The sequence below is a fragment of the Carassius carassius genome, chromosome 26 (genome assembly GCF_963082965.1).
Source record: "Carassius carassius chromosome 26, fCarCar2.1, whole genome shotgun sequence".
Lineage (NCBI taxonomy): Eukaryota > Metazoa > Chordata > Actinopteri > Cypriniformes > Cyprinidae > Carassius > Carassius carassius.
The window spans coordinates 18,375,218-18,401,167 of NC_081780.1; the positions used below are offsets into that span (position 1 = coordinate 18,375,218).

The 25,950-nt window shown below is 37.5% G+C and overlaps 1 protein-coding gene across 5 annotated transcripts in view; it reads left to right on the forward strand.

Annotated features, from left to right (window-relative positions):
- celsr1a (cadherin EGF LAG seven-pass G-type receptor 1a) overlaps nt 1-25,950 on the forward strand; it is an 81,880-nt gene that overhangs the window by 19,380 nt on the left and 36,550 nt on the right. For 4 of the 5 annotated variants that reach the window (XM_059511494.1, XM_059511492.1, XM_059511493.1 and 1 more), the window contains exons 2-6: nt 11,832-12,470; nt 14,277-14,499; nt 15,328-15,443; nt 16,918-17,006; nt 21,449-21,529. In XM_059511494.1, the coding sequence (XP_059367477.1) occupies nt 11,832-12,470; nt 14,277-14,499; nt 15,328-15,443; nt 16,918-17,006; nt 21,449-21,529 (1,148 nt within the window). The remainder of the gene's footprint in view (nt 1-11,831; nt 12,471-14,276; nt 14,500-15,327; nt 15,444-16,917; nt 17,007-21,448; nt 21,530-25,950) is intronic. The other variant, XM_059511497.1, reaches the window with a different exon arrangement.

The following is a 25,950-nucleotide window of genomic DNA, read 5'->3' on the forward strand; positions in this document are numbered from 1 at the left end:
TGATGCAATCAGGAAATACATCAGAATTCATCGGACCATGCAACAACAGCTTGATGCTGTCTACACTGAAAGCATCAAAGGGAAAGTTCCAAATCCGTTTGTACTGTTGTCGGAAGTTGCACAAGCATGTGGAGTGCATCAGAAATACATCGGGCATCAGTTTACTGTTTATGTCTTGCACTGTGCCACATCCGATATAGAGAGTACCACTAATTATAATGGGTTCTCCTTGATTTTGTCACGCATCCAAAGTAGAAACAGTGTTAGTAATTGCTACTAGCTCTTTGCAGGGTGAAGGAATGAATCTAATTTGGAAATCTTTATCAATACCCAATACGTTTTATATTTCTGTGTGCATATTCATCTTTGAATGTATATTCAGCAGATATCTGAAAAAGTTCCAGTAGTGCTCTTATAACTATTGTCCTGCGGCTCGGTTTCAGGTTTTGATGTTTTAATTGAGTTTTGGCTTGGCCTCTTTCTCTATTTTATCTGGTGCTTTACTCCTGTGGAGCGCCGTAAACCCAATTCACCATCATGGCAGCAGACATCCATCTAAGCCCCCCACACCCATAGATTTACCACCCCTCTGAGAGAAGAACAAAGATTTCAACACAGTGGTTTCGAGTGGGGGGATCTGGGGGGATTAAGGCCAAGAAGAGGCACTGCAGGGCAAGCCAGGTGCATTTTATTTTTCACCAGACCACAGCGAAGCGCTAAGGATTCTTTGCTTGCACACATATGCTGTTCTTTCCTGAGATTTTATTGGGCCAGTTGGATGTTTTTACAGGAAGACTAGCTTGCTAATTAGGCCCAGTAGTGACATGTTGGAGGGTGATTTGTGATTTCAGTAATAAAAAGCAAGATTTTAAGTAGTTGCCTACTTACTAGCCCTTTTAAAACCAAAATAATTATTCAGACACCAGATGTAATTTGTTAATTTGTTTTTTTTACTAGTGGGTGCAGGACACTATAATTCATTTATGTAAGTGAGGATAGCAGAATAAAGTAAACCGTGACATATTTTACCCAGAAATTGTTCATACTGTGGACTACAAGTAAAATTTATTAAAATGTGGAACCAAAAATTATTCAGACAATTTGACCTGAACATGTTTCGCTTAAGTGTTTTTTTTCTAATGTGACCTTTTTACACCACAAACTGAACTAATTTAAATCGTTATTATCTAATTGTATACTTAACATTTACATTTATGCATTTAGTAGACGCTAAAAGCAACTTACATTGCATTCAGGCTAACAATTATTCTCCTAACATGTGTTCCCTGGGATTCGAACCCCCAACCTTGCGCTTGCTAACATAATGCTCTACCACTTGAGCTACGGGAACACTTAAAGTTAACAGCTGAAAGCTATTCAAACCAATTCATTACATACCTTTCTATCAAAGTTATCTGACATAACAAGATGAATTAGTTCTGACACAGTTTAAATCTGAGTTCTTGACATATGTTATCATCATTTTCTAAAATATAACATTGGTTTCTTTTTCAACTATGAAACAACAGGTACACTTACACTGTACACATACTCTAGCATACACATAAAAACCATAGTATAAGGAAAACATCCAGACAGAAGTGGTCATAGAAGACGCATTTGAAGTGCATTTTAATACCAGGTAGAAACAGTACGCACCCCTTATCACTTGTGATTGGATTAATGAAAACACATCTTAATATCAGATGGAAACGGATTTTAAATACGATTAAATTGGCAAAATCAAAATTTTTGGACGACCACAATTACAGCTACAATTTTAGTTTTAATGTTGCACTTAAATACACAAACAAATGATTATATGATGCTTGTAAAATGCTTTATTGCTGTGTAAAAGTGAATCAGTTCAGCGTAGCAGGAGTAAAGATATCCAATGCTCCCGTGCTACTCCTTCCTAAGGCAGGAGAACTGTTGCATTCTTAATTGAAGAAAGAATTCAGGAAGTATCACACAAATCCATCAGGAACGTGCCATCATTCACTCATTTATGAGGTCTGTCTGGCTTTTGTTCTTATTAGGGGCACCACTCTGTTGAGGACCAGGAAGATGAGAGCATTCCTTACACTTCTAATACACTCCTATGCTCTGTTCTGCCTTCTCTTTAACTGGTGGATTCTTTGAGTAGTGCTATTAATCACTCAAGTGTTTAGCCCAGTTAAGGTTTGAAGACTTTTGCTCTGTCACTTCATAGAAAAGCACTGAAAGACAAAAAGATGGTTTTCTTTTGAGGTGAATTACTGCCTCTGTTCATTGTAAAATGCTCTTGAAGTTGGGCCTTGTTGCCACATGTTGTCTTCTACCTGTGCGAGGAGTTTCTTCAGATCTTCTCGCAGTTATCACCGCCAGCTCTTTGCAGGTTAAAGATTTATGGTGCAAAAAACCCCTTGCTTAACAAAGGAGTGTCTTTGGCAGTAGATTTCAATACTGCGGAGTATACTGTAAATATAAGAAACATTTTTCTAAACAACTTCACAGAGATGAAATCACATCTAGGCTCACAGCTCTCAATATATAGCCTACTTTATAGATGTTAAAAATATGACGTTAATGGATGTTATAGCAGCTCTTCATCTCACCTTGTTTAGCTTTCAGCCAAAAGCTGAAAATCGCAATTTAACTTGCTAGCCAACTTGCTAAAATAAAATAAATTAAAATAAAATTTGAGTAAAATAAAATGTATTTTATTTGATTTATTTTAGTATCCATTTGGTACTGCAGTACTAATACTTTTGGCCTTAATTATTGGTATAATAACTATATTTTAGTACACGGGTCTTCGTATAACGTCTTACTATTTTAGAATGTTTTACAGTAATATATTTTAGTTGTAATTTGAATTACTGTTGTTGGTCTCTTCTGACATTGTCATTTTCATCTTTTGCATATGCCTTGCTCAAACTCATGTAAGCATCCCACGATACATGGGTTATCATCGGTTCCCTGCCCACAGAGCTCACAGAAACAAAGAAGCGTGTTCATGTCCACTGCAGACTGAGCCAGAGCCCTGTCAGTATCTGAGCACTCGACTGCAGACGGACGCTCTGATAAACACAAGTACCTGGGTGCTAAATAACCTTTAGATATGAGAATCCCTCTGTATCACGTCTCCCTTATATAATATAAAGGAAATTATTAATGCCAATGTTTACAACTTTACAATAGGCACATTTAGTTTATGTCTTGTTTCCAGTGCATTTCTCTTACTGAAATACTGATAGGCCTCACTGGCGCTTTTATATTGACATGTGTTGCTTTGTTATGATTCAGTCTGGTGCTTTTACCTCAGTGTCACATCGATGAGTTTATTGCCTGAGGGCATGTATGTATCACCGCATGCCAGCCTACTGTATCACCTGCTGAGCGTTTCAACAGGCCAGCTGCGTATTTGATTTTTCAATATCTGATTTCAAATCACCGTCAGCATTCCAGTAATCTGTAGTGTTCTTTGCCTGAGCAGAGGCCAGACGACTCTAACAGGAAACCTGCAGGAGCAATGTATTCATGGTAGGTGACTGTGTTGGCGTGATTTTGGAGATAATGTTTTATCAGTAAAATGAGTCAGGATTGTTCTTGGTGCTTAAGAGCTGAATAAGGTGGCATGTATGAAAATGGCATATAGGAATGAGTGTCCGGTGACTGTTCTCATGTTGCTGGTCGTTGACCTCTGGCCCTTTATAATCTGAATTCGTTCTGCTTGGTTAGGTGAAAAGTCCTGGTTTTGTAGATACCTCTGGTTTGGAAGCGACAAGATGTTAATGGATAGAATATTTATAACCTAAGTTATAAGTTTTCCTTATACTATGGTAAAAATGTATAAAGTTTGTTGGATGTTAATTTAAGCATTTCATTGTGCATTACATTGTAATGTTTAGTTTGGGTCTCACTGAATATTTAATTCACATTTTATCATGCATTTGTCTCGATGAGAATTTTGATTATGTTTCTCCGTCTGATTTTGGGATGTGTTTAGAGAATGAGTCTTTTAAAATATTTTGTAATATGGATGGGGACTGTTGTTTAACCCTCATTAGATGAAGACTGTATGCCGCTCACCATCAAACTTGGTCTGATTCAATAGAAAATGAACATGACACTCACATTTAACTCAATAAAGATGGAATTTCCTAGTCCCAGTCCTCTAAAACCTTTCCACTAATGCACAAAGAGGACCACTGTGTGCCTCTATCTTGATGTGATCTGTTGTGCAGAGGAACAACTCAGTAAGAACAGTCTGTCAACAATGACAAAGGGACAGATGAAGAATCTAGAAGCAATCAAACTATTGGTTCCTTAAAGAGACGCATTAAATGGGACCCAATAGTACCTTTCATCTTCTCATTGCATGCTAAAAGAGACTGAGAACTTGAGCAGTTTTACAGGATCAGTGAAAGTTGACTGTGTCCTCATTTTATTTGTGGTAGAAAAAAAAGAGAAATAGAAAGTGAATGTAAAAAGTGAAGTGCTGTTTGATTTGTCTTTTTTAGGAATGAGTAACGTTAGTCCATGAGAAATACTTATCCAAAGGGTTGTATCATGTTGTCATAACATGCTGAACAAAACAGGTTGGTGCAGTGTACCATAATTATAATGAGCCTGTTTCAAATATAGACTACTGAAAACCCATTCCAGTAGTCTGTTAGACTACAAATCCATTTTTTAATAGTCTGGAAGCTAAAGTGACTACTAAAAAAAATCAGTTCAGGTTAAAATTCAATTTAGCAGTCTGAATATGAAATTAACTACTTAATCAAGTTTAGTAGTCTCAAAGCTTAACTAACTCTAGACAGAATACTGAAAATTCAAAACTTTATACCAACTACTAAGATTCAGTTAATCCAAAATCTATTTCAGTAGTCCGTCTGCAGAACACTAGAATAATTCCTGAATTTTTTTATTTTAGCAGTTTGAAAGCTAAATTTACTACTAATATAAATTTTACTGAACCCTAGTTTAATTAATGTCAATATTCCGAATGCTAAATTGAATACTGAATAAGATTAAGCAGTCTGAACATGTAACTGACCACCAAAATTTAGTTTAGTAGTCTGAACACTAGACTAACTGGTGAAAATCAATTTCAGTAATCTGGTAGCAAAATTGAACGCTAGTTTAAGTTCTGAAAATTAATTTGTGAACACTAAAGTACTGAACCAGTTTCAGTAGTCTGAAGGTACTGAAAATTACTTTTATCATCTAAACATCAATATATGTTATATTTTAAAAAATATATTTTTGTAGTTTGAACAATAGACTAACAAGTAAAAATCTATTTTTAGTAGTCTGGGAACCTGATTAACTACTGAAAATACAGTTCAGTCTGACAGCTATATAGCAAAATTAATTTCAGTATTTTGAAAGCATTGCTAACTGCTTTTTGTAGTCTTAACTGAAGATCCAACTTAGTAGTTTGAACAATAACCAGTAAAAATTCATTTCAGTAGTCTGAAATCTAACTACTAATATACATTCCACTGAACCCTAGTTTAATTACAGAAAAATTATGTCAGTATTCTGAATGCTAAATTAAATACTGAAGCGGTTTAAGCAGTCTGAACACATAGCTGGTTGATAAAATTCAGCTTAGTAGTCTGAACACTGTTAACTACTGAAAATCCATCTGAACACTAGACTAACGAGTGAAAATCCCTTTCAGTAGTATGTACAGTAAACAGAGTCTACTTTGAAATCAACCCACCCCCTGCACTCCAGGACTGTTCCCACTGCGCCCAGGTCTGTATTGTAATTCCACCTGTTACAGGGTGCCCACCTCCTCCCTCTTCCCCAAGATGAATAAAGTCTTTTGTGTGCATGCGGCCCTTCTCTAAAGTGTGTTCCTGTGAGAGCCGACTAATCCCAGCAAGCCAAGCAGAGGCATGCATCGTTTTTAATGGTGAGTGGAACAGGAAAAGACACCATGACTCCAGCCGCCCTCGCTGTGTTTCGAGGATGTTGAGAAGACAAGACTACCTTTGGCAGCAATGTGTCCCTACTGTCACCCACTCTTGATGTACAAACAAGAGAGTTTTCAAAGTCGGCGTGAAGCACTCTCTCAAAACTCAAGTGTGCCTCTATGGGAACTGAGCCTGCTTGTGGCTACTGTAGGCGCCTGCACTTTATTCTGGCTCATCATCTCTTTCCTCCACTATCTATCTTTCATCCCTCTCTCCTTAGAGCTGTCATAGCAGACATCTACACCCAGACTCCCTTATCGGTGCTGGATTACCCTGATATGTTAAATGGCAGCAGTTCTTAAATGTTTAGGGAGATTGACAGTAATAGACTTTAGTTAGACTAGATACTCTAGTTAATTTGAAGCAAATTAACAAGTTGTTCAACTGAAATTGTACAGTTTATGTTGTACAAATGATTTATTTTTATTTATTTTTTGGAACATGTTTCACTCTTTCAACTTTTAAAAGACTAACACTACATTGTACATTGACACTGAACATTACACCATGTTAATCTTTATTTTAGAAAACACAAGCAGTTGTTGTAAAACATAAATTGCATTTCCACATGCCTTGTAAAAATTCACTGTTTAAGCACAGATTTTCCTCGCGCTTTGAAGTTTGAGTCGCAATGCCACACGCTTGTAAAGTGTTGTTTAAATACATGCAATTTGTGCGTGTATTAGAAAACAAATTTTTTTCATTTCATGATCAATATTCAGTCAATATACAGTAACGAGCAACAACCAGCCCTTCCTCTTCTCATCAATGACATGACATAGTACGTGCCTCTATTTGATGGTATCATGTCATTGTTCAGTGCAATTTATTCTGTCTTTTATTTTCGACCTAATAATTGTTGTTGCCGAACTTTCAGTATATCCCTAATAAATTCACTAGGCCTAATTTTCGTAATTTAACTGATTTCTACAAAAAAGCATTTTCACATTAAGTCCAGAATACAGAACTATTGTTAATATAAATTGTTATAAATAATTTGTAAGACCAAAATTGAGTACAATTTTAAAACGCATTGTTGTGTAAATTGTTTGTAAATCCATTCTTTCAGAAAACAAAAATTACAATTAATTGCTTGTAGGACCATTCTCATGGAAATCGTTTCAGAATAAATGTAGATTTACATGTAAAAAACTAAACAAAACATCATAGTAAATAGTGACTGTTGGATAAATTATTGCTGAATTATTTTAAAATGCTTTCTTTTTACTGAAAGCATTTTAAAATAAAATCTTCTTGTTCTTTTAACAATGACTTTACAAAGGATTTACTAAGAAATGTGTACCTCTTATGTTTCACAAATGTGGCCCTATAAATGGATTGCACTTGTGTCACTCACAGCCTCATGATCATCCGAATCGTGAATTTACTTCTGCGAAAACTGCCTGTAGAACAATTGAGAGACGCACCGCCCTATAATTGCTCTGTAACTTCCAGAAGCGTCTCCACCAACAATCAATAGCCTTTTGACTCTCAATGCATTCGTCCTCCACTCTGCTCCATCTGTTGGTTTTGAAACAACAAGAGGTGGTGATGATGTCAATGAGTAGTAATCTCGTTTTTCCCATTCATTAGACGCCTGGTCCCATCTGGCCGATGGTAACACAGAGTACAACTAACAACCTCTTGCCCTCATATTCCCTGCAGTGAGGGTCAGAGGGGTTCAGAGACGGGATAAGGTGTGAAATTTGAGTTTTTGTGTGTGTGTGAGAGAGAAAGAACCACCCCAAACACAACAACCACAAACATGTCTGAACATGGCCCTCAAAACCTTGCATAAAAGCAACCTCATCTATCTAACCCTTTGTCAACAAAAGCTTGGCAATGACAAGTGAAGTCCTTATCACAAAAACTGATTAATTTCTCTTGACAAAGAAAATTACAGCCAGGGTCGTTTTCTGGAAGGCCAAGAATGTTTTTTTTTCCCCTCTCTCAGAGTCATTATTCCAGTTAATCAATGACTCTGAGGCGTGTTTTTATTTGAAACACCTTGAGTACTGTGCAAAGTACCAACAGAAAGAAATGCGAGTCTCATTCATGGCTTTATACCACTGAGAACCCTCTACGCCTAGCCACTGTCCCAATTGTACGTCCCTGTAAGGGCCATTTTGACTGTAATTTAACATACATTTTAGTATGTATGCACAATCTTTGTATAGTAAATATTAGCTTTTTCTTAGTACTTAATTGAATACAACCTTATCAATATTCATCAGGTCATCGTTTCCCATAACTCATTGCGATTCTCATGCCAGGGGTGCATGTAGAGACAGATGCAGGTTTTTAGAGTAGTCTGAGGGGCCCGTATGGAGATCACCTTCAGCATTTCACCTGTTCGCACCTGCTTCCGGACTGATCTTATATACCATCTTTTAAGTCCCCTCACATTCTCCACTTTTCTAGAAATCACTGTTTCATTGTTAACTGTGCTATTTTTATATTAAGGAAAGCAGTTATATTCCAGTGTAGGAATTCTCATAATGGGCCATCTCAGAAAATGTCAGATTTTGTGTCTGCAAAAAGCTCAGCTAAATACATACAGTAAATAACAATTCTTATACTTTCGATATGTCTTTCTTCCGCTCTAATCTAGCCTGTCTTTGCATTGTAGCACTTCTCATTTTACAGCTTGTCTAGGACAAATCGCTTGTTGTGTTCCTTTTGTGTGAGTCACTTTTGATAAGAGTGTCCATGTTTAATTCTCAGCAAATGCAGTGGCACAGAAACCATGGAAAAATGTATTATCATATGACTGCACATTTACATTTCGATTTACAAGTTTTTTTTAATATAAAAATGCAGAAACATGGCAGTCAATTGCAATATTTGATTTACTAGTTTATTTGTATTACACATAAAAAAGATAATAACAGAAAGTATTGTAATTTCATACAGCAGGATACATAACAATTCACACCCGGAGTATGAGTGTGTGTATTTATTAGAGCAAGACAATAGAAAGTCACATGGTTTTGACTCATCGCACCTAAAGCAGGTCACTGAGTTGTAGAGATGGGAGGGATTCATGGGCGGGATCCTCAAGTGTTATTGGCTCAGTGTTGCTTCCTTTGTTATGATTCAAACATTTGAACTTGAGGGAGGGCTGTAGAATGCTGACGGTCACATTGGCACAGAAACTGTTTTTTATTGGCTCCTGAAGATGTGTACCTCAGCTATAACAGCTACACTCGTTTAAAGATGTGTTTTTAACATTGTTGCTCTGGACAGCATCTTGTAATGAAAGACTGCACTTGTTTACTATGCCTAATTTGAGACAGGAACATCTATAGAAATATCCCTGATTCTGAATTATTTTAACCACAAATCAAGTGAAGCTTTTTAGGATGAGCAATGAGGGTTTTCTTATCTTGCATACCAGTTGTTTAGTCATCCTTTGCCAAAAGAGGAAAACTCAATTCTTGCCAAACCACCCCTGACGCGCTCTGAAACACACTGCACTGCCCCTCTGTCCTGTTTGTGTTAGGTCACGGCTCTTGGACCGGTGTGGATAATGAGTGGGAATGCAAATGGCAGAGTTTGTTATCCCATGTTCTTGGTGTAATTACATTAGTCAGCTTGAGTTACACAAGACACCGGTCCAAGAGGAAGAAACCATTGTCAATCATTTTGACAACAGCGGGCATGCTGGAATATTCATGGCTTTTTTCCGATACCTGTGATAAGATGAAGTGTGAGGCATATCTCGCACTTAACAACTTCAAGTTAAACATCAACGTTCACCACACTAACGCTATTAAATTCAATTCATTTAGTTTATCTGAATGTTTATGGGTATGTGTGTATAATAATAAAGGTTATCATACTGAGGCAGTTTGTTGCAGCCTCCTAAAGTTAATTATCTAATCAGTGCTTATTTCCGATTTGTCTTATCATGTTTAATGAATTTGTACTTTTATAGACTGTGATTGATGAAGAAATATACATTGTCATGCTGTAAAGAAGTACATTTATTTTTATTTATTTACTGACATACACATGTAAAGTTCGTCTAGTGTGTTATTTAATATCACATTTAAAGTCAACCAGGCCTTTGCCTGGTTATTGACAGCAACAGAACTTTACATTGATACTAAGTGAGCAGCTGACTGACTAAAAATATACCTCTCTGCAATGTCAGGTGGGGGAAAAAATCAGGAAAACACATTCCTTTTTTGTACTTTTGTACAAAACTTCATACATTTATTTTACATATATACATATATTTTAATGTAGCGAGTGGGTTAAACTAAGAAAACAAACATTCTTTAGAAGAAATCTAGTGAAAATTTCCGATGACTTTGAATTATTTTTGTGTAGTTTGGAATCAGAGCAAGAGCTGCTGGTGATGTCGATGATAATACAGTGTTTAAAAACACACCCCCCACCCTGAGAGAAAATACCTATTTGTTACATCCATCTTTCAACTCAAAACAGCACAAAAACTAGTAAATATGATATTACTGTTTTGTTAGGCCAGGTGCCAGCAGATGCTTTCATTAGCATTTTGATGCTCAGATATCACAACCAAACTCTTGCTCATTTGAAACAAAAGCCTAAAGAGAACAACCATAAATCTGATTGAATTAGATTGAATTAGACATGTAATCAATGAACAAACTGTATCAAGTTCAGCCTACAACTTATAGTCAGTGTGCTTATGTCATCCTGCACAACTTAAGTGGACAAAAAAAAAGCACTACATACCAGACAGAGTTGGGAATGTGACCCATTTACTGGGAATGGTGACTGTCCCACACCCCCTTCTCTTGTGATTTATGGCGGTAATATAATTTAGAGGCACATAACTCAGCCAAAAGACACACGAAACCTCCATATTTGAAAGGTCTTAGCCACATTGTTTTGCCGGGGGTATTAATTGGATATACCACCTGTTATGCAGTTGTTCCCTTGGCAAAACAGAACAGCCAGTGTGGTACTTGTGGGAGCTTCCTGTCAAATCCATCCTCTTCATGTGAAAATTGTGAGATTCAGATCAGATGTATGGCTATGCAACTTAAGACTGCTTAAATCGGAACTTGACTATTTTATCTATACTATGTTATCACAGGCAATAATCAAGGCAACTTTGTAATGTAGTGCAGTGTTATTACTTTATTATTATGTGTGTTATATTTGTACACTTTGTGAAGAAGAAAAAAAACACAGTTGAAACAATATTCAATTATTTTTGTGTTTTACAGAAGAAAGTAATTTAGGTTTAAAACTACATGAGGTTAAATACTATCACTTTAACTTTGATTTGGAAATTAGTGAGTTTTACAATGTAATGTTACAAGCAAAATAAGAAAATACACTTGTGCTGTAAGTGTAGCAAAAGTATGGCAAGTGTTGCATAAAGGATTGTTGTATGTTGCTAAGCAATTCAACTGCCCATTAACCTCAGTGATATACGGTTTGAATCAACAATGTGGAAGCAACTGTCCTATCCTGAAAACTCAGTAGTTAAAGTCATGTACAATCCCATAATAAGTATTCCAAACCTTTTTGTACTTTTGAGGAAGAAAGCATTTACAGTGTTTTACGGTTGTCAAGTTTTTATCATTTCTGAGGTTGTTATGGCATTAGTTCCAACAGAGCAGATGAGTTTGTTTCCTGAAGCAAGATACCAATTATCTGTCTAATTGTGGTGCAACTTTGTAGTAATCCTGTCTGTTAACATGCTTTCTTCTCCAACCCAAAACAGTATTTAGACTTTCTTAGTGTGAAAAGAGAATACCTGAAGCATTTCAAAATTCCAGCATTCTAAGACTAGAGGCAGGTTGTGTTTTCATGGAATTTAAAACTGATTTATTAACAGGTGGTTGTTTTTGTAATTTTTAGATGGTATCCACCAAGTGACGGCCTTCTGTACTCTCCGTGTGGCCATCATCACTGACGAGATGCTAACGAACAGCATTACTGTCCGTCTGGAGAACATGTCCCAGGAACGCTTCCTATCACCGCTACTCTCTCTATTTGCTGAAGGTGTGGCTGCGGTCCTCTCAACTAGTCGAGAAGGAGTTTTCATCTTCAACGTCCAGAACGACACAGATGTCAGCGGAAACATCCTCAATGTCACCTTCTCAGCCTTGCTTCCTGGAGGAGCTCCTGATCGCTACTTTCCTTTGGAAGAACTTCAGGAGCAAATCTACCTGAACCGAACTCTGTTACAGAAAATCTCCAGCCAAAATGTCCTTCCATTTGATGACAACATCTGCCTGCGGGAACCTTGCGAGAACTACATGAAATGCATCTCTGTATTAAAGTTTGATAGCTCTCCACCTTTCATAGCCTCTGATACTGTTCTCTTCAGACCAATCCATCCAATTAATGGCCTGCGATGCCGTTGTCCGGCTGGCTTTACCGGTGACTACTGTGAGACTGAAATTGACCTGTGCTACTCAGGTCCATGCCGCAACAACGGCCGCTGCCGCAGTCGAGAAGGAGGGTACAGCTGCGAGTGTCTAGAGGACTTTACAGGTGAGTTTACAAAACATTTTATGACAGTGGTGCCCAGTTCTGTTCCTGGAGATCTACCTTCCTGTAAAGTTCAGCACTAACCCTGATCAAACACAACTGAATTAGCTCATTTCAATCTTCAAAAACATTTGATGACTACACACAGGAGTGTCCGATAAGGGTTGGAATGGAACTCTACAGGTAGATTGATCTCCAGGAGCAGGATTGAGCACCACTGTTTTATGGCATATTGCATTTGTGTGTTTAGTCTGTACACTTGCAGGAATATGGTGTGGGTAGAGTGGTTTGTGGTTAGGGAGCAGTGTTTTGTCAGGAGCTGGAGGAATGCTGAGGAAACTATAATAGAACTGTCAGTCATATAGGGTAAACCACAAATAGGGAAACCACAAGAGCAACTGCCTTCAGAACCAGAAGTATGGTTGTCTATGTCACAGGTGGACAAACAAGTGGAATGGTGTTTCCACCTGTGAAAGACTTATTAAGTCTTGAGAAAATATCTTACTATGTCAAATAAAGTTTGTGTCTAACATGAAGGACTTGCACAGCTATATCTGATCAGCCTCCAATTCGGAGGCTCCTCTGCCATTCCTGACCACCTCCCCCTTCTTTATCAAGGCCAATTACCCCTCTAATCATCTCCCTCAGAACTTTGAAGGTCACAGTTCAACTCCAGATATTCTGCATCCATTATGATGGTGTTGACAGCCTGCCTGTCAACATCTATCCTTTTCTAGCTTTCTCACATTAGAGGTAAATCGATCTGTCTATTTCCCTCCAAGAGAAAGATTATCCCAAGGAAATCAGGGGTCATTACAGGCACAGGCACTGCCATCCTGTTCCCCCACCACACATAAACACCCTTTGTCCAGATCTTGTCTGGATAATGGCTGATATATAACACTGCATGAGCTATGTGTCCATCTTCAGTAACGGAATTGGTGGTGCCATAAAGGAACTCTTGAATTGTCAAGTGCTTCCGTATGGAAAGCTGAGACTAAGTCAGGACTGAAACTTTGAAATAAGGCCAGTATAGCACGGCTCTTAAAATCCAGTGCTGCAGGGCCATTGACCTGTAGAATTTAGTACCAATAGGTGCTTTTGCACTGGAGGAACCTTATCATAGTTCCTAGAATTATCGGCGAAAGTATGAGCTTTTTGGTGTTTTCGCACCACAGGAACCAAGAATGGTTTTAGTTCTAGGAACTCAGTTTGGGGGAACTAAATGAGTTGCTACTTCAAAGTAGAGTCTAAAACAGTATTATGAGAACTCCCAGTGATGTAAGTGTACACTGATTGGCCAAACGCATACAAAAAATAGGCTGTAGCTAACATTTTTAAAAATCAATGTAAACATATTTAGTCCACTCCACAAACATGGAAAACAGCTATCTGTTGTCTGCATGGTTGTGTTACACTGCAAGTTGTCATAGGAAATCTTGTCAGATTTTTCACATAAATTTACATTCCATCTGCGTTATCACAAATCCCATGACACATAACAAAAACAGCTCCGATCATGGCATCCTCTATTCACTGTAAATAAATTCCGCACATAAACATGTCAATATCTGCTTCTCCAGAATTCCTGATGCCAGTGCCAATACAACAAGGAAAATGGCCAGAGGGGGGAATTGGTTCTCTGCGAACCACCCTGCTGGCTAGTTACTATAAATGAATTCCTAGAACTACGTGTTGCAGAAGCCCCTTATGTAACCCACCAGCCTGTAATTTTCAAGTAATTCTGTACACCTTGATTATTTAACTTTCAGTTCACAGGTTTACTTTACTTCTGATAATCCAATGCAGGTGAGAACTGTGAAATAGATGCCCGTTCTGGTCGCTGTGTCCCCGGGGTATGTAAAAATGGAGGTGAGTGTGTCAACCTGCTAGTGGGCGGCTTCACATGCAACTGCCCCTCTGGAGAGTATGAGAAACCTTTCTGTGAGATGACAACACGCAGCTTTCCCGGACAGTCCTTCATTACCTTCCGAGGCCTGAGACAGAGATTCCACTTCACTGTCTCCTTCATGTAAGTGATGGTCTATAATTGACAAGAAAATTGTTCATGACCTCTGTGTCATACCCCTGTTTACCTTTCTGTTACACTGACACATCTGCCAGAAGCTTTGCATGCTGTAAAGTGTAATTTGTTGAAGAGGTTGCATAAGGAGCCCTTGAGCTCTGTCTGGCTGGGCGGCATGCCTGGACTTATCTTATACTCATTCTGGGTCATACATGGATAAGCCTGATGTCAAGCTCAAACCAATTTTGCTCTTTCTGTATAATTTATTTTAGCCTATTAGCTGTTGGATTTATAAAGCTAGAAAAACATATGGATAATTTGTTTAAAACCGTTGTAAAGTAAAAAATGAAGAATCTGATTTATTAAGAAGCAAATGTTGAGATAGGGTCACTAGAGAAATATTTGGGCTCCTGTTCTGAGTAAAAACAGGAAGGGCTACGTGTTGAGAGAGCACTATCAGTGTTTTTCTTTATTTATATCATCTTCCTGTAGAGCAGCTGGTCTCTGACTCTTCTGCCCTCTGTGCCACGGCCCAGGCATGATAGAGGTGGGATGTGCCGCCCAGGGCAGAGGAACCACTTCCTGTTTCTTGACCACTGGCCTTACGTTTACTTCCCCTCTGATTTTTTTCTTTTCCTCTCTTGATTAATAGATGTTATTTCTTCTGTCTGGCTTGGAAGTTTCTTGTAGCTCTATCGGTTTAGGTCTTGAATTCTAACAAATGGAAAGTGCACTCAAACCTTGATAGATTTAAAGATTTATGAGGGGTATTGCGCACATTCAATAAAACCTGTAGTTCTGGTTGTTTGGATAATAATTTTTTTTTCTGTCCAGGTTTGCCACAAGAGAGAGAAACGCCCTTCTTCTCTACAACGGTCGTTTTAACGAGAAACACGACTTCATAGCTGTGGAGATCATTGATGAACAGATTCAACTCACCTTCTCAGCAGGTATTATAGTCCTACCATTGTTACGATTGAGAAGCCGGTAACACTTTAGTATTGGGAGCAATTCTCACTATTAACTTGTTGCTAATTAGCATGCATATTACTAGCATGTTGGCTATTTATTAGTACTTATAAAGCACATATTCTGCATAACCATATTCTACATTCCCAATTCTACCCAATACCTAAACTTAACAACTACCTTTCAAAGGAGTAATTATGAGTTAATTGAGGCAAAGTCATAGTTAATAGTCTGCTGTTATGGCAGAGTAAAAATTTTAGGAGGGTTTTACAGAGCAGGTTAGATAAAGTTAGCTAAATTGTCAACATGTTTACAGCTAGCTGCATGAATAATAACCATCAGTTTAATGGCACAGACATATGGAGGTAACTTTATCGTCCCCTCGAGTACTGAAGTCTGTTACAACAATAGCAACACACCTTAAGCATGTACAAAAGGACCATGCACTTCCAATATGTTGGCCAAGCAGTCACATATGCTTTTGTGTATTCATATAGAGTTTGTTGCTGACTGTATGTCAAATTCACTCCTGGGACAGCAGACAGTAGCGTTGAAAATATGTGGTAACATGAAGTGACAACATGCTAAGTTAAACAGCTTGTTTGTGTAGCCATGTGTTACTTAGAGAGAGAATTTCTTTATTTGTTTACGATAAAAGATTTATAAGTTCTAAAGTGTCCGAACCATAATGAGGCTATGCAGTGACCCAGATGGTCTTTCTAAATGTGTCTATGCATGTGTAGAGTAAGACACACACACACTGACACACACACTTTAGCTCACAGGTGGTTATAAATAACACAAGATGAGCACAGCCCTATAATGGGACTGATGATCTTATAGCACATATAAATCTTTCCCAGACAAAGAGAACAATGCTGTGTCATGCTGTGGAGCCTGTTTTATATGCTGTAACCCATGACATTTGTACTAAAACTGTTCTTTTGAACATTTCAGTAGTCTGGCCCACCATTCTTAGTTTTTCAGTGATTAAAGGGAGCAAGGGAAATAAACAAAGGCAATAAATTAATATATAGCTTATTAATCTATAACTTAGATGATGTTGCAATTGTTCATCAATGAGGCTACAATGATTGGTTGTTATTTACTGAGTCTTTTTGAATACCAGTATGGGCTCCAGCCTTGAGTAAATATTCCTCTAAACCCAATGTACATGTTTGTTTCCTTGCCCTTTGAATGAACTCCATTGATGAGAGAGAATATCTAAAGATGATTAATAGTTGTTATGTTAGCAGCTTTGTGCAGTAGCCACAAAGTGACTTCATACTGGATCAGAGGTGACAAAGCCAAACATTATACAAGGAACACCTTTACTGTATACCAAAACAAACTCTTGGATATTTGATATTATTTACTGTAGTTTATATATACAATGCTTATGCCTTTATCTCATCATTCAACTTAATATTTTTGTTTCTTGTCTTTCTCTTCAAGGTGAGGCTAAAACAACTGTCGCACCTTTTATACCAGGAGGAGTTAGCGACGGCCAGTGGCATTCGGTTCAGCTTCACTACTACAACAAGGTAATCCTTTTAAATGTTGGAACTAAGTTGTTACTGAAGATTCTCTCTTATCCTGGAAAAACAGTACAAATTATAGTTGTTGTTTGTTCCCACGGTGGTTTTCTTACTTTCAACTTGCATCTGACCTGAGGAAGATTATTTAATAGCAGTTATCAGATTCTCAATGTTTGACTTGCATTGCGTTTCAACCAACTGGAGATTGTTTTCAAATGCTTCCACACCCAAAGGCAATAGCATGTTAGCACGACATAGCATAATTAAGTCTAAATGCACCTACTAGCATGTTTTTGCATGCATTGCTTACTCTTCCACTAAGAGATTACGACTAGAGTTGATCTATCTCAGAAGGACAATCTGCTAACTGGAGGCCACAAGATTCATGTAAAGCTTCAAAAACACAATTAGACATAGTCATCTTTATTTAGCCGTCCTTGTGATTCTCGACTCTTCCAAGCCCAGAACATCAGTAACTGAATATGCCATTGTAATGTGCCAGAAGTCTTCCTGCTTGTAAGAGACTCCAACTTGAGTTTCATAATCCTTCTTTAAAGATTGTTTTCCACGTATTCTTCAAGCATATCCTTGTACTCGTATAAAGTGAGCAGTAGTTGGGGAGGAAAACAATGATGAGGTCTTGAATTTCAAGTGAGAATGTCATAGAGGCTAATGCAGTTTCTGCAATGGCATTAGTTGATGAAGATATTTCAGACTAGTATATTGTTGGATCTTTAAGTTCTTTATAACCCTGCTGAAAAAACAAAAAAAAATGCATATGATGGTTAGGTGTGTTTTGAAGCATGGCAGCTTGTTTGAGCTAGTTTAAGAAATTTTTAACTCAATTATTATTGGTTTTTGGAACATGCATTTGAGAACATGCAAACTGCATATTAAATTATGGGTGTTTGTACTACAAACACGAATGGTACAGAAAATCCTGGGATTTTTGTGATTTTCAAAGCATCTGGACTTGGCAGCCACACATTGCACCACTACTCAATGGGATAGAGTTTTGGACCCATTTAAGCACCAAACAAATCTAGTTTAGTATGCAGTGTAAATTGTTCCCTATGCAGTATACTATTTGTTATGCAGTATTTGCTTTTTTGTTGTGATTGAGCACATACTAGTTTGAAGAGTTGCTATTGATGGAACACACACTAGTTTACAAGGCACACTATATAAACAGAACTCATTGTGAGTGCCTAAAAGGTGTTAGACCACCAGCCAAGAGGGAGTGCTCACACATCGCTATGTCAAAAATACTCCACCTGCTTCCAACACACACACACACACACACAGTAAAAAGTCACAGGGAGGCCAGAGATGCAGCAAGTGTGTGACAGCCTGCAGCTGTTGTCGAGTGTGCGCAGTGATTTACCATAGTGAATTGTTTAAACACACACACATTGGCACAGGAGAGCCAGTCTCTGTGAGAATAACCAACAGTATTGTCACGTTTGGAGCTGGAGGTGAAACTGTCTCGAGCCATGTCTCGTGGAGTGTGGGAACTGTCAGGAGTGGGTATACTGTCCAGATCTAAAGACATTCCTCCACAATCAGTTAATGCTTTCCCTGATTATCACCTCCACACAGCACCAGAGAAAGGTCTGTTGGGATTTCAGAGGATTTCAGATGGAATCTGCTCATACTTTCACAACCTTTTAAGGTACCGCTGCACTTAAAAGAATTTATAGAAAGACAAAGTGTCTTACTCATACCTAATGCCGAGTGCTTCATTTATGGGGTCAGAGGGTGAATATATAAAAGCCTGTGGGCGGCTACATAGTAGAGTTTACGCTGTGTCAAAGAACACTGCAAATACATTTATTTCAAAACGGATAGTGCATCAGAAAAAAAATGTGTGACGCTATGTAATGTGACTTAAATGTTAACTTCAATGTTTTCCCAATAAGAATTTAAGAGAAATGTTGACTAACTTGAACCCATTTGCTGGGCAAACTTTTTCAAACAGACTTGAAAGACAAAACTGACCACAGAAAAAGACAATCCGTGTTAATGCCGGATATAGCATCCCTTGTGGCAATATTGAGAATTGCAATCTGACACATTTGAAAGAATATGGCTTCACTGTGTCTGTTTTTAAGTTTTGCTAAAGAGGCGTGGGTGGGTTCTGTTATCAGTATGACTGCAATCGATCTGTCTGATGGTGTGCGAATAGATTAAAAAGTTCTATTTTACTTACGAGGTTGAAGAGTGAGGTAATTTTTTTATTTACAAATTTGCATTTAAACAGTGTAAACCAACATTTGACCATTAAAAATGGGAATTTTTAGGCAAGATCAAATATTTTTATGATACCTATGATTGTTTTAAGAGAAGGTAGTCTTGGAATGCATTGTGATGTGACCAAGATGGTGTAACAGTCACGTGCCAAATAAGCCAAATAGAAGGATTTCTGAAGGATCATGTATAATTTACATTTTTAAACATATTAAAATAGAGGTTGGTTGTTTTTACATAATAATAATATTTATGGTATTATGTTTATATATATATATATATATATATATATATATATATATATATATATATATATATTACTATTTTACTGTATGTTTCATCAAATATATACAGTCTTGGTTGAGCAGAATTAAAAAACCAACCCAAAAGGTAGTGCAATGTATAATTTATGATTATTAGAGTATGCTAGTGTAACGACTGTTGTCAGACTTTTGGAATCCAACTTCAAATCTCTGCGTGCTTCTGTATTTACAGTGACTGCACATGTTGCAGTTCTCACAGTTAATTTCAGACGTTTCAATTTTCCTGCAGCTTAGAACTGGATTCCAGTGCTCATTACATGCTGGATATATATCACAGACACTAATCTAAATTCCCAGACATCCCTATATAACTCTAACTATTATATAACTCTATAGCTTATGAGTTTCAGATGTTCAGACAATGCAAGATATTTTTATATGCAGAGAATAGTTTATGATGATTAATTTTAATACTTATTAATGGACAAATCAATGTCGTTTGTGGCATTGCTATTTTGTAAAACCAATGAACTTCATGTGTGCATCATTATGTATTAAATAAAAACATAAACCTGGTCCAGAAAACCTGAATTCAGTTCAACTTGGCTTCATTTCTAAGTCACTTTTAAGAATGAGATCAAAGCACAGTGGTTCACAAAGCAGCTTAACAGGGCAGCAGTCTTTAGGCCCATAATAATCTTGTAAAAAATAAACCCTCCTCTGTTTTAACATGCTTAATAACTTGCCCTGAACAGTCTAGTTTGCCTAATAAAGACAATTGCACTGTATTGGATTTAGGGTTTAAAGGCATGCAAGCTGCTTGCAGGTCATAAAGAGAGCAAGCTCACATTTAATTTAGCCTACGGATGGATGGGTGTAACGGAAACAGGCAGGTTTACTGGGAGGTCATGAACTATAGATGCTGGAAAATATTAATTTTGTGGAATTTACCATTCCTTATATATATATTTTTTCCATATACACACATAATACAATTAGTTACTTGAGTCATAAATTCAAGTGTAGTGAATCAGATGCACCATGAAAAAATAAAGGGTGCATGTTATACCACAGTAAGATATGACAGGTGTCAAACATTTATGAATGAGTAAACTGGTTACCCTTTTTTGAGAATAATTTGGTATTATTTAATTTATCCATGTCACTCATTTCACTTGATTTTGAATGTGCATTCATGCTAAACCTTTCCTAGCAGAACAAGTTTATTTGACACCAATTTTCTTTGTTTTGGATGCATGCACCTGATAATCCCCCCAAAAATGGATTTTTTGTAGTGTGTAACTGGTATAAAACCAATACATCTAAATCTAATCGATAACATAAATAGCATCTGTAGCATGTTTGTCATTAGAACTTAGTGACCCAACTAAAAATGTATTTTTCAGTAATTATGTAGCAAATTCTGACCAGTTCCATACTGACCTCTACTTACCTGTTCGTAAATTAAAATGCACATTAAAATGCCTGCATAAACATACACATCACAACATTTAGCATATGCTCAAGGTTTTTAATTCAAGAAAGTCAAATTTCAATCAGAGAAAAGCTACATGATCAGATCAAAAGCTCAGTCAGAGATTTACATGACGGCATTTCAATCCGATTGGGCTATCAATCTGTTTATTACTGGATTGTTTGATTACACAGCTTTTGATGACTAAACATGGAAACAAAAACATAAGGGGAAGTAAATGGAACTTAACTTGGGTTGGACTAAGCAATCAGACCAAGTCTTTAGCCCGCGGTTGTGTTAGTAAGCCGGTTTTATAGCACACAGACATCTCTGTTAAATGTTATAGTGCTTTTGGGGATGATACTAGCGTCTGCTGCTACTTTAAAAGGGCTTTCAACATCTGTGGGGTTGAAGGGCTTCATCATACATTCTAATCGTCGCTTTCTCTCCCGTGGTCTACGCAGGACAGCCTGCACCTGCTGGACTCCAGTGGGGTGCTGCGCGTCCATCTCTATACCGCCTGGCTGGAGCTCACTCATAAGGAGGTACTGTATCCAGTGACCTAGCGTAGCTCTGCGGTGGCGGTTCTTGCTATCCTTCCGGTCTCAGGGTCCGCATTTACAAAGCGTCTCGGAGTCTCCCGGGCTGCTCTCGGATCAGTTCTGTGCTCGGTCATATAGAGACAAAAGGCAGCATTGGCAGGAGGTGATCAAATCCTAAATCTGCTCCTGTAGTTTGAGAAGCTTTGTGAATACAGACCCACATCTTCTTCTCTGACTCCAACAGCTTGTATCTGTGTCCAAAGAGATTCATTAGTAGGGATGGGAATAACAAGAAAATGTATGATTGAGCTCAATTTCCGCTTAGCGAGTTTGTTAGTGCTTTCATTAGGAATTCTCTGGCATAATAAAATGAGTCATGACTACCACAAGTAAGTTTGACCTCCTTGGAGGTATTTGAAAGGATCCTCCAAAGGATTCATTTGTTTGTGAATTAAAACAAACTGATTTTGCTGTGCCGCTGCTAAATATTCTTTTTAAGTATTTATGGAATTTTGTCTCTGTTGGTAGAAGAATGCAGATCTACCAAGATCTACTCAGTAGGAAATGTACTTTATGCATGTTGGCTTCTGTTTAAAGAGGTCTTCATTTTGTTTTAACAATTTGTTGCAGAACAAATTGGGTTCAGTGGGAGTAGGCCTTAAAGTTGGCATATATTGAGGTATTTGATAAATCCTTAATTACATTTGTAATATTGAAATAAGGTTAACCAACTCCCAGGTGTGTGTCAACATGAGGAAAATGTATTTCCTGTATTCCACTCTGTCCTGTTTTCGATGAACACATTTTTAATGTGTAATAAATACAGGAAGTTGGATGAAGTGTTGAAATGGAGGCTTGCTCATATTGAGGGCAGCCACTCCAAACCCAAAGGAGACTGATGCCCATATCTTCTATTTTTGTCACCATAGGTCAGCTCAGGTAACTGAAAAATAAATAAAAAAGGTTCATTTCTGTAGCAATGTTGCTTGTAGGAATATTGTGAAACTTTTTCCCATTTGGAAAACCGGTGTGTCTCTACCACATGGAAAAGGTGTTGGGATCACCCAGACGCTTTAAAGAGGGAAATGGGTCAGGAGAGAGGATGAGACAAACACAGTGAGTAAGCACTCACACCCTGTAGAGGAAGGAAGAATGACATCATTGCACTCCGTGCAGCTGTAAAGAGCAGCTGCTTTTTCAAATCTCTGCTTGAAAGCGTACCTATAGAAGATATGACACAGTTGACTGAGTTCTTGTAGTTGACTGAGTTCTTGTGGTCTCTAGTTTTGAATTTGAGTTTGAGGATTAATTTGAGAATTTGTGCAAACCGAACCAAACCCAAAGGTCTCGACTGTTCCAAATCTTCCAAACTTCACTGAATGTGACTAGTTCCAGGTTACAAGCTCAAAAATTGTATCCTGATCAGTGTGTCAAAGAGCAAAGATGGCTGAATTGTAAGCACTTCATGCGTCAACCAAGCAACTGCCATTGAGGTCAATGGGAATGCATAGAGCTTTACCCAGGTATTATTGTCTTCTTTTGGTTGTCTCAAAATGTGTGTAGAACGTGACAAACTCCTTAATTTCCTAAAGGTTTCAGACTGATTTCTTATAAGCTATGGACCTGTTTCATATCTCCCCCACAGAGCTATGGATTTAGAAAGAATTAGTATGTGACATTTACATTAGTAAATTTACAGTACAAATGATTCATCCAGTCACTCAGGATAAGTACAGATGATCTAAATTTCAACCAATTGTCCATGTAAAGCTGTTTTCTGTTGTCTTGCCTTCAGTCAGTAGTAAGATAATTGGCACAGTGTTTGAGGAGATTAGTGCAGATTTGATCAAGAATGACTGCTGATTTCTTCGGTTTGTAGATCTTCTTCCACCCGCTATTCAGCTGTCATTCACTCCAGAAAGCTCTCGCTAGAAGAATGCACTCGAGCTGAATGTACGATCAGGTCTGTTTTACTTTAGAACAGACCGTTTTGACCTACTCATTCATCATACTGTGGTGTACAGGAAGGAGGTCAGTTTCTGCGAAGTCTGGGTACTTTTTGAGAACAAATCAATGATTGTACCCATTAGAGTTGATAGGCAACGTTTCGGGAGTGCTTTTTCTCCAGTAGATATATATATATATATATATAAAACATTTTTAGATAACCAATTGTTTCAACCCAGGCTCACTGGAAATACATGCCTTTAAATACATTTCTGCAACACCGTTATTATGTACCTTACTGCACGTTTCGAGGCAGTTCAAAAGTGACGTCCAGTGAGTGGCGCTAAAACGCGGGTTCAATATGTGACCCTGCCACATTTTTGTTATGTTGATATAGGCGCTTATTGCTTTGTTTTTATTACATTGCTTCAGGTGAGTGTTGCAAAAATTAATGCTTTGTCGTGTTGGAAATATCCCCAACATTAAACCCAACCTGATACCCGACACCCAATACCTGATTGTGTTAACTAATGCCGAACTGATGTTCCTCAAGTGTGAAAATCAGGTTTATTAATCGAAACTGTGGACCTGCAAATCATCCTTTGTCTGAAAAAGAACAAAAGTTGTTGGAGTTTACTGCCTCTAGTGTTGAATTGTTTGCTTGTAGTTAATAATATTCTGCACATTAAAATGGGATATGAATGAAAAATAATGCTATTTATTATAGTGTAGTAGCTTGTCTGTAACACTTTAGTATAGAGACCTATTCTCACTATTAACTAGTTGCTTATTGGCATGCCAATTATTAACATATTGACTGTTTTTAGAACTTATAAAGCACATATTGTGCATAACCATATTCTACATCCCTAATCCTACCCAATACCTAAACCTAACAACTACCTTACTAACTATTAATAAGTATTTTATTCAGACAATAGTCATTGTTAATGGTTTGTTAATAGCAAGAAATGGATCTTAAAATAAAGTGTGAGCAGTTTGTCTAGTATATATTGGCCAAAATCTGTACGATCTTCTTGTAATTCAGTATTCATCATAGTTTTGGGGTTTGGTCTATCCAGACTGTAAAGAGTTTCATTATGGGACATGAATGTCTTCAGAAACCTGTTTGGTGAGGAGAAGTGGACAGCACCTGAAATAAGAGATGGCTTTGTACCTGCACACTTTTCCTTCTTAAAGGCGAGTTTTGTAGATTACGCACGTAGCACGAGACAAAAGCACACGTCCATCTCTCACCGTCTGGAACACGGCCGAACATTGATAAATGAGATGTGTTATTGAGACTGATGAGTTTAAAAGTGGTCCCCATGTCCCGTAGGCCAGCCGACAACACTGTGCTATGTGTATGTCCTGAGGGCGTGTGTGTGTGTGTGTGTGTGTGTGTGAACTAGGGCCAGTTACCTTGAATTATTCACAGCTCTAGGTTTACACAGCCAGAGGGCGGTTGAGGTAATACTGTTTGATAGTGAAGGAGATCAGTGTGACAAAGACACCCCGTACCGCACAACATTCAGTCATACACAGATAGATTCTGCCATGACACCTGCTCTAGACAATTCCACAGAGGAGAGAAAGAAAGTTTGGGTGTGTGTATGTGTGTGGTGGAAATAATTAGCATATTTCCTTAAAGCATCTCTTAAGCTAGACTTACTCTATTGTAAAAATTACCCTTGTGTGTGTGTGTTCGTGTGTGCATGTTTATTCGGTTTATGAGGACACAAATTTGTATAATGACATTGGTATAACATAGGTATTACAACGTGAAGGTGATTAATGAGGATACTTTTGGTGTCCCTGCAATTCAAGACTTATAAATCATACAGAATAAGAAATTATATTAATATATTATAATATTATTAATAATATTATAATAAAAAAAAAACCATTGTGCTTGTTGAAAGTCCCCATAAACCACAAATCCCAATGTGTGTGTGCATTTATATGTATATATTTAATAAAGGAAGGTTTTTCAGGAGAAAAGCAGAAATAAATAAAATATATATAGTAAATACAGTAAAATTCTGTTAAAATAATAAGAATCAAGCCATGTTTTCCCCACTGTTTTCCACTTAAATGACCACATGAGAGGATTTAAATATATTAAATAATATAATACTTTAATTGCTATTTGAATATGAATATATTTAAATGAGAGATAATCCTAAAGTTTAAAATATGATAAAAAAAAATGTGACACAAAGAATGGGTTCAAAATGAGTAAAAAAAGAACAACGGGGTAAAAAAAGAAAAGAAAAAAGAACAGCTTAACATACCCACATTCACAGCTCTGAGAAAGCTGGCATACCTGAATATATTTCACAAGTAATGCGAAAGTGTAAGATGACTCTATCATCAGTTTTTTTTTTTTATGGTGTTTTGTAGTTTTGTGTGTAACCCAATCTGTTGATTGACATTCGGCACTAATCCCTCATAACACAGTTGTCTTCCCATTTAAC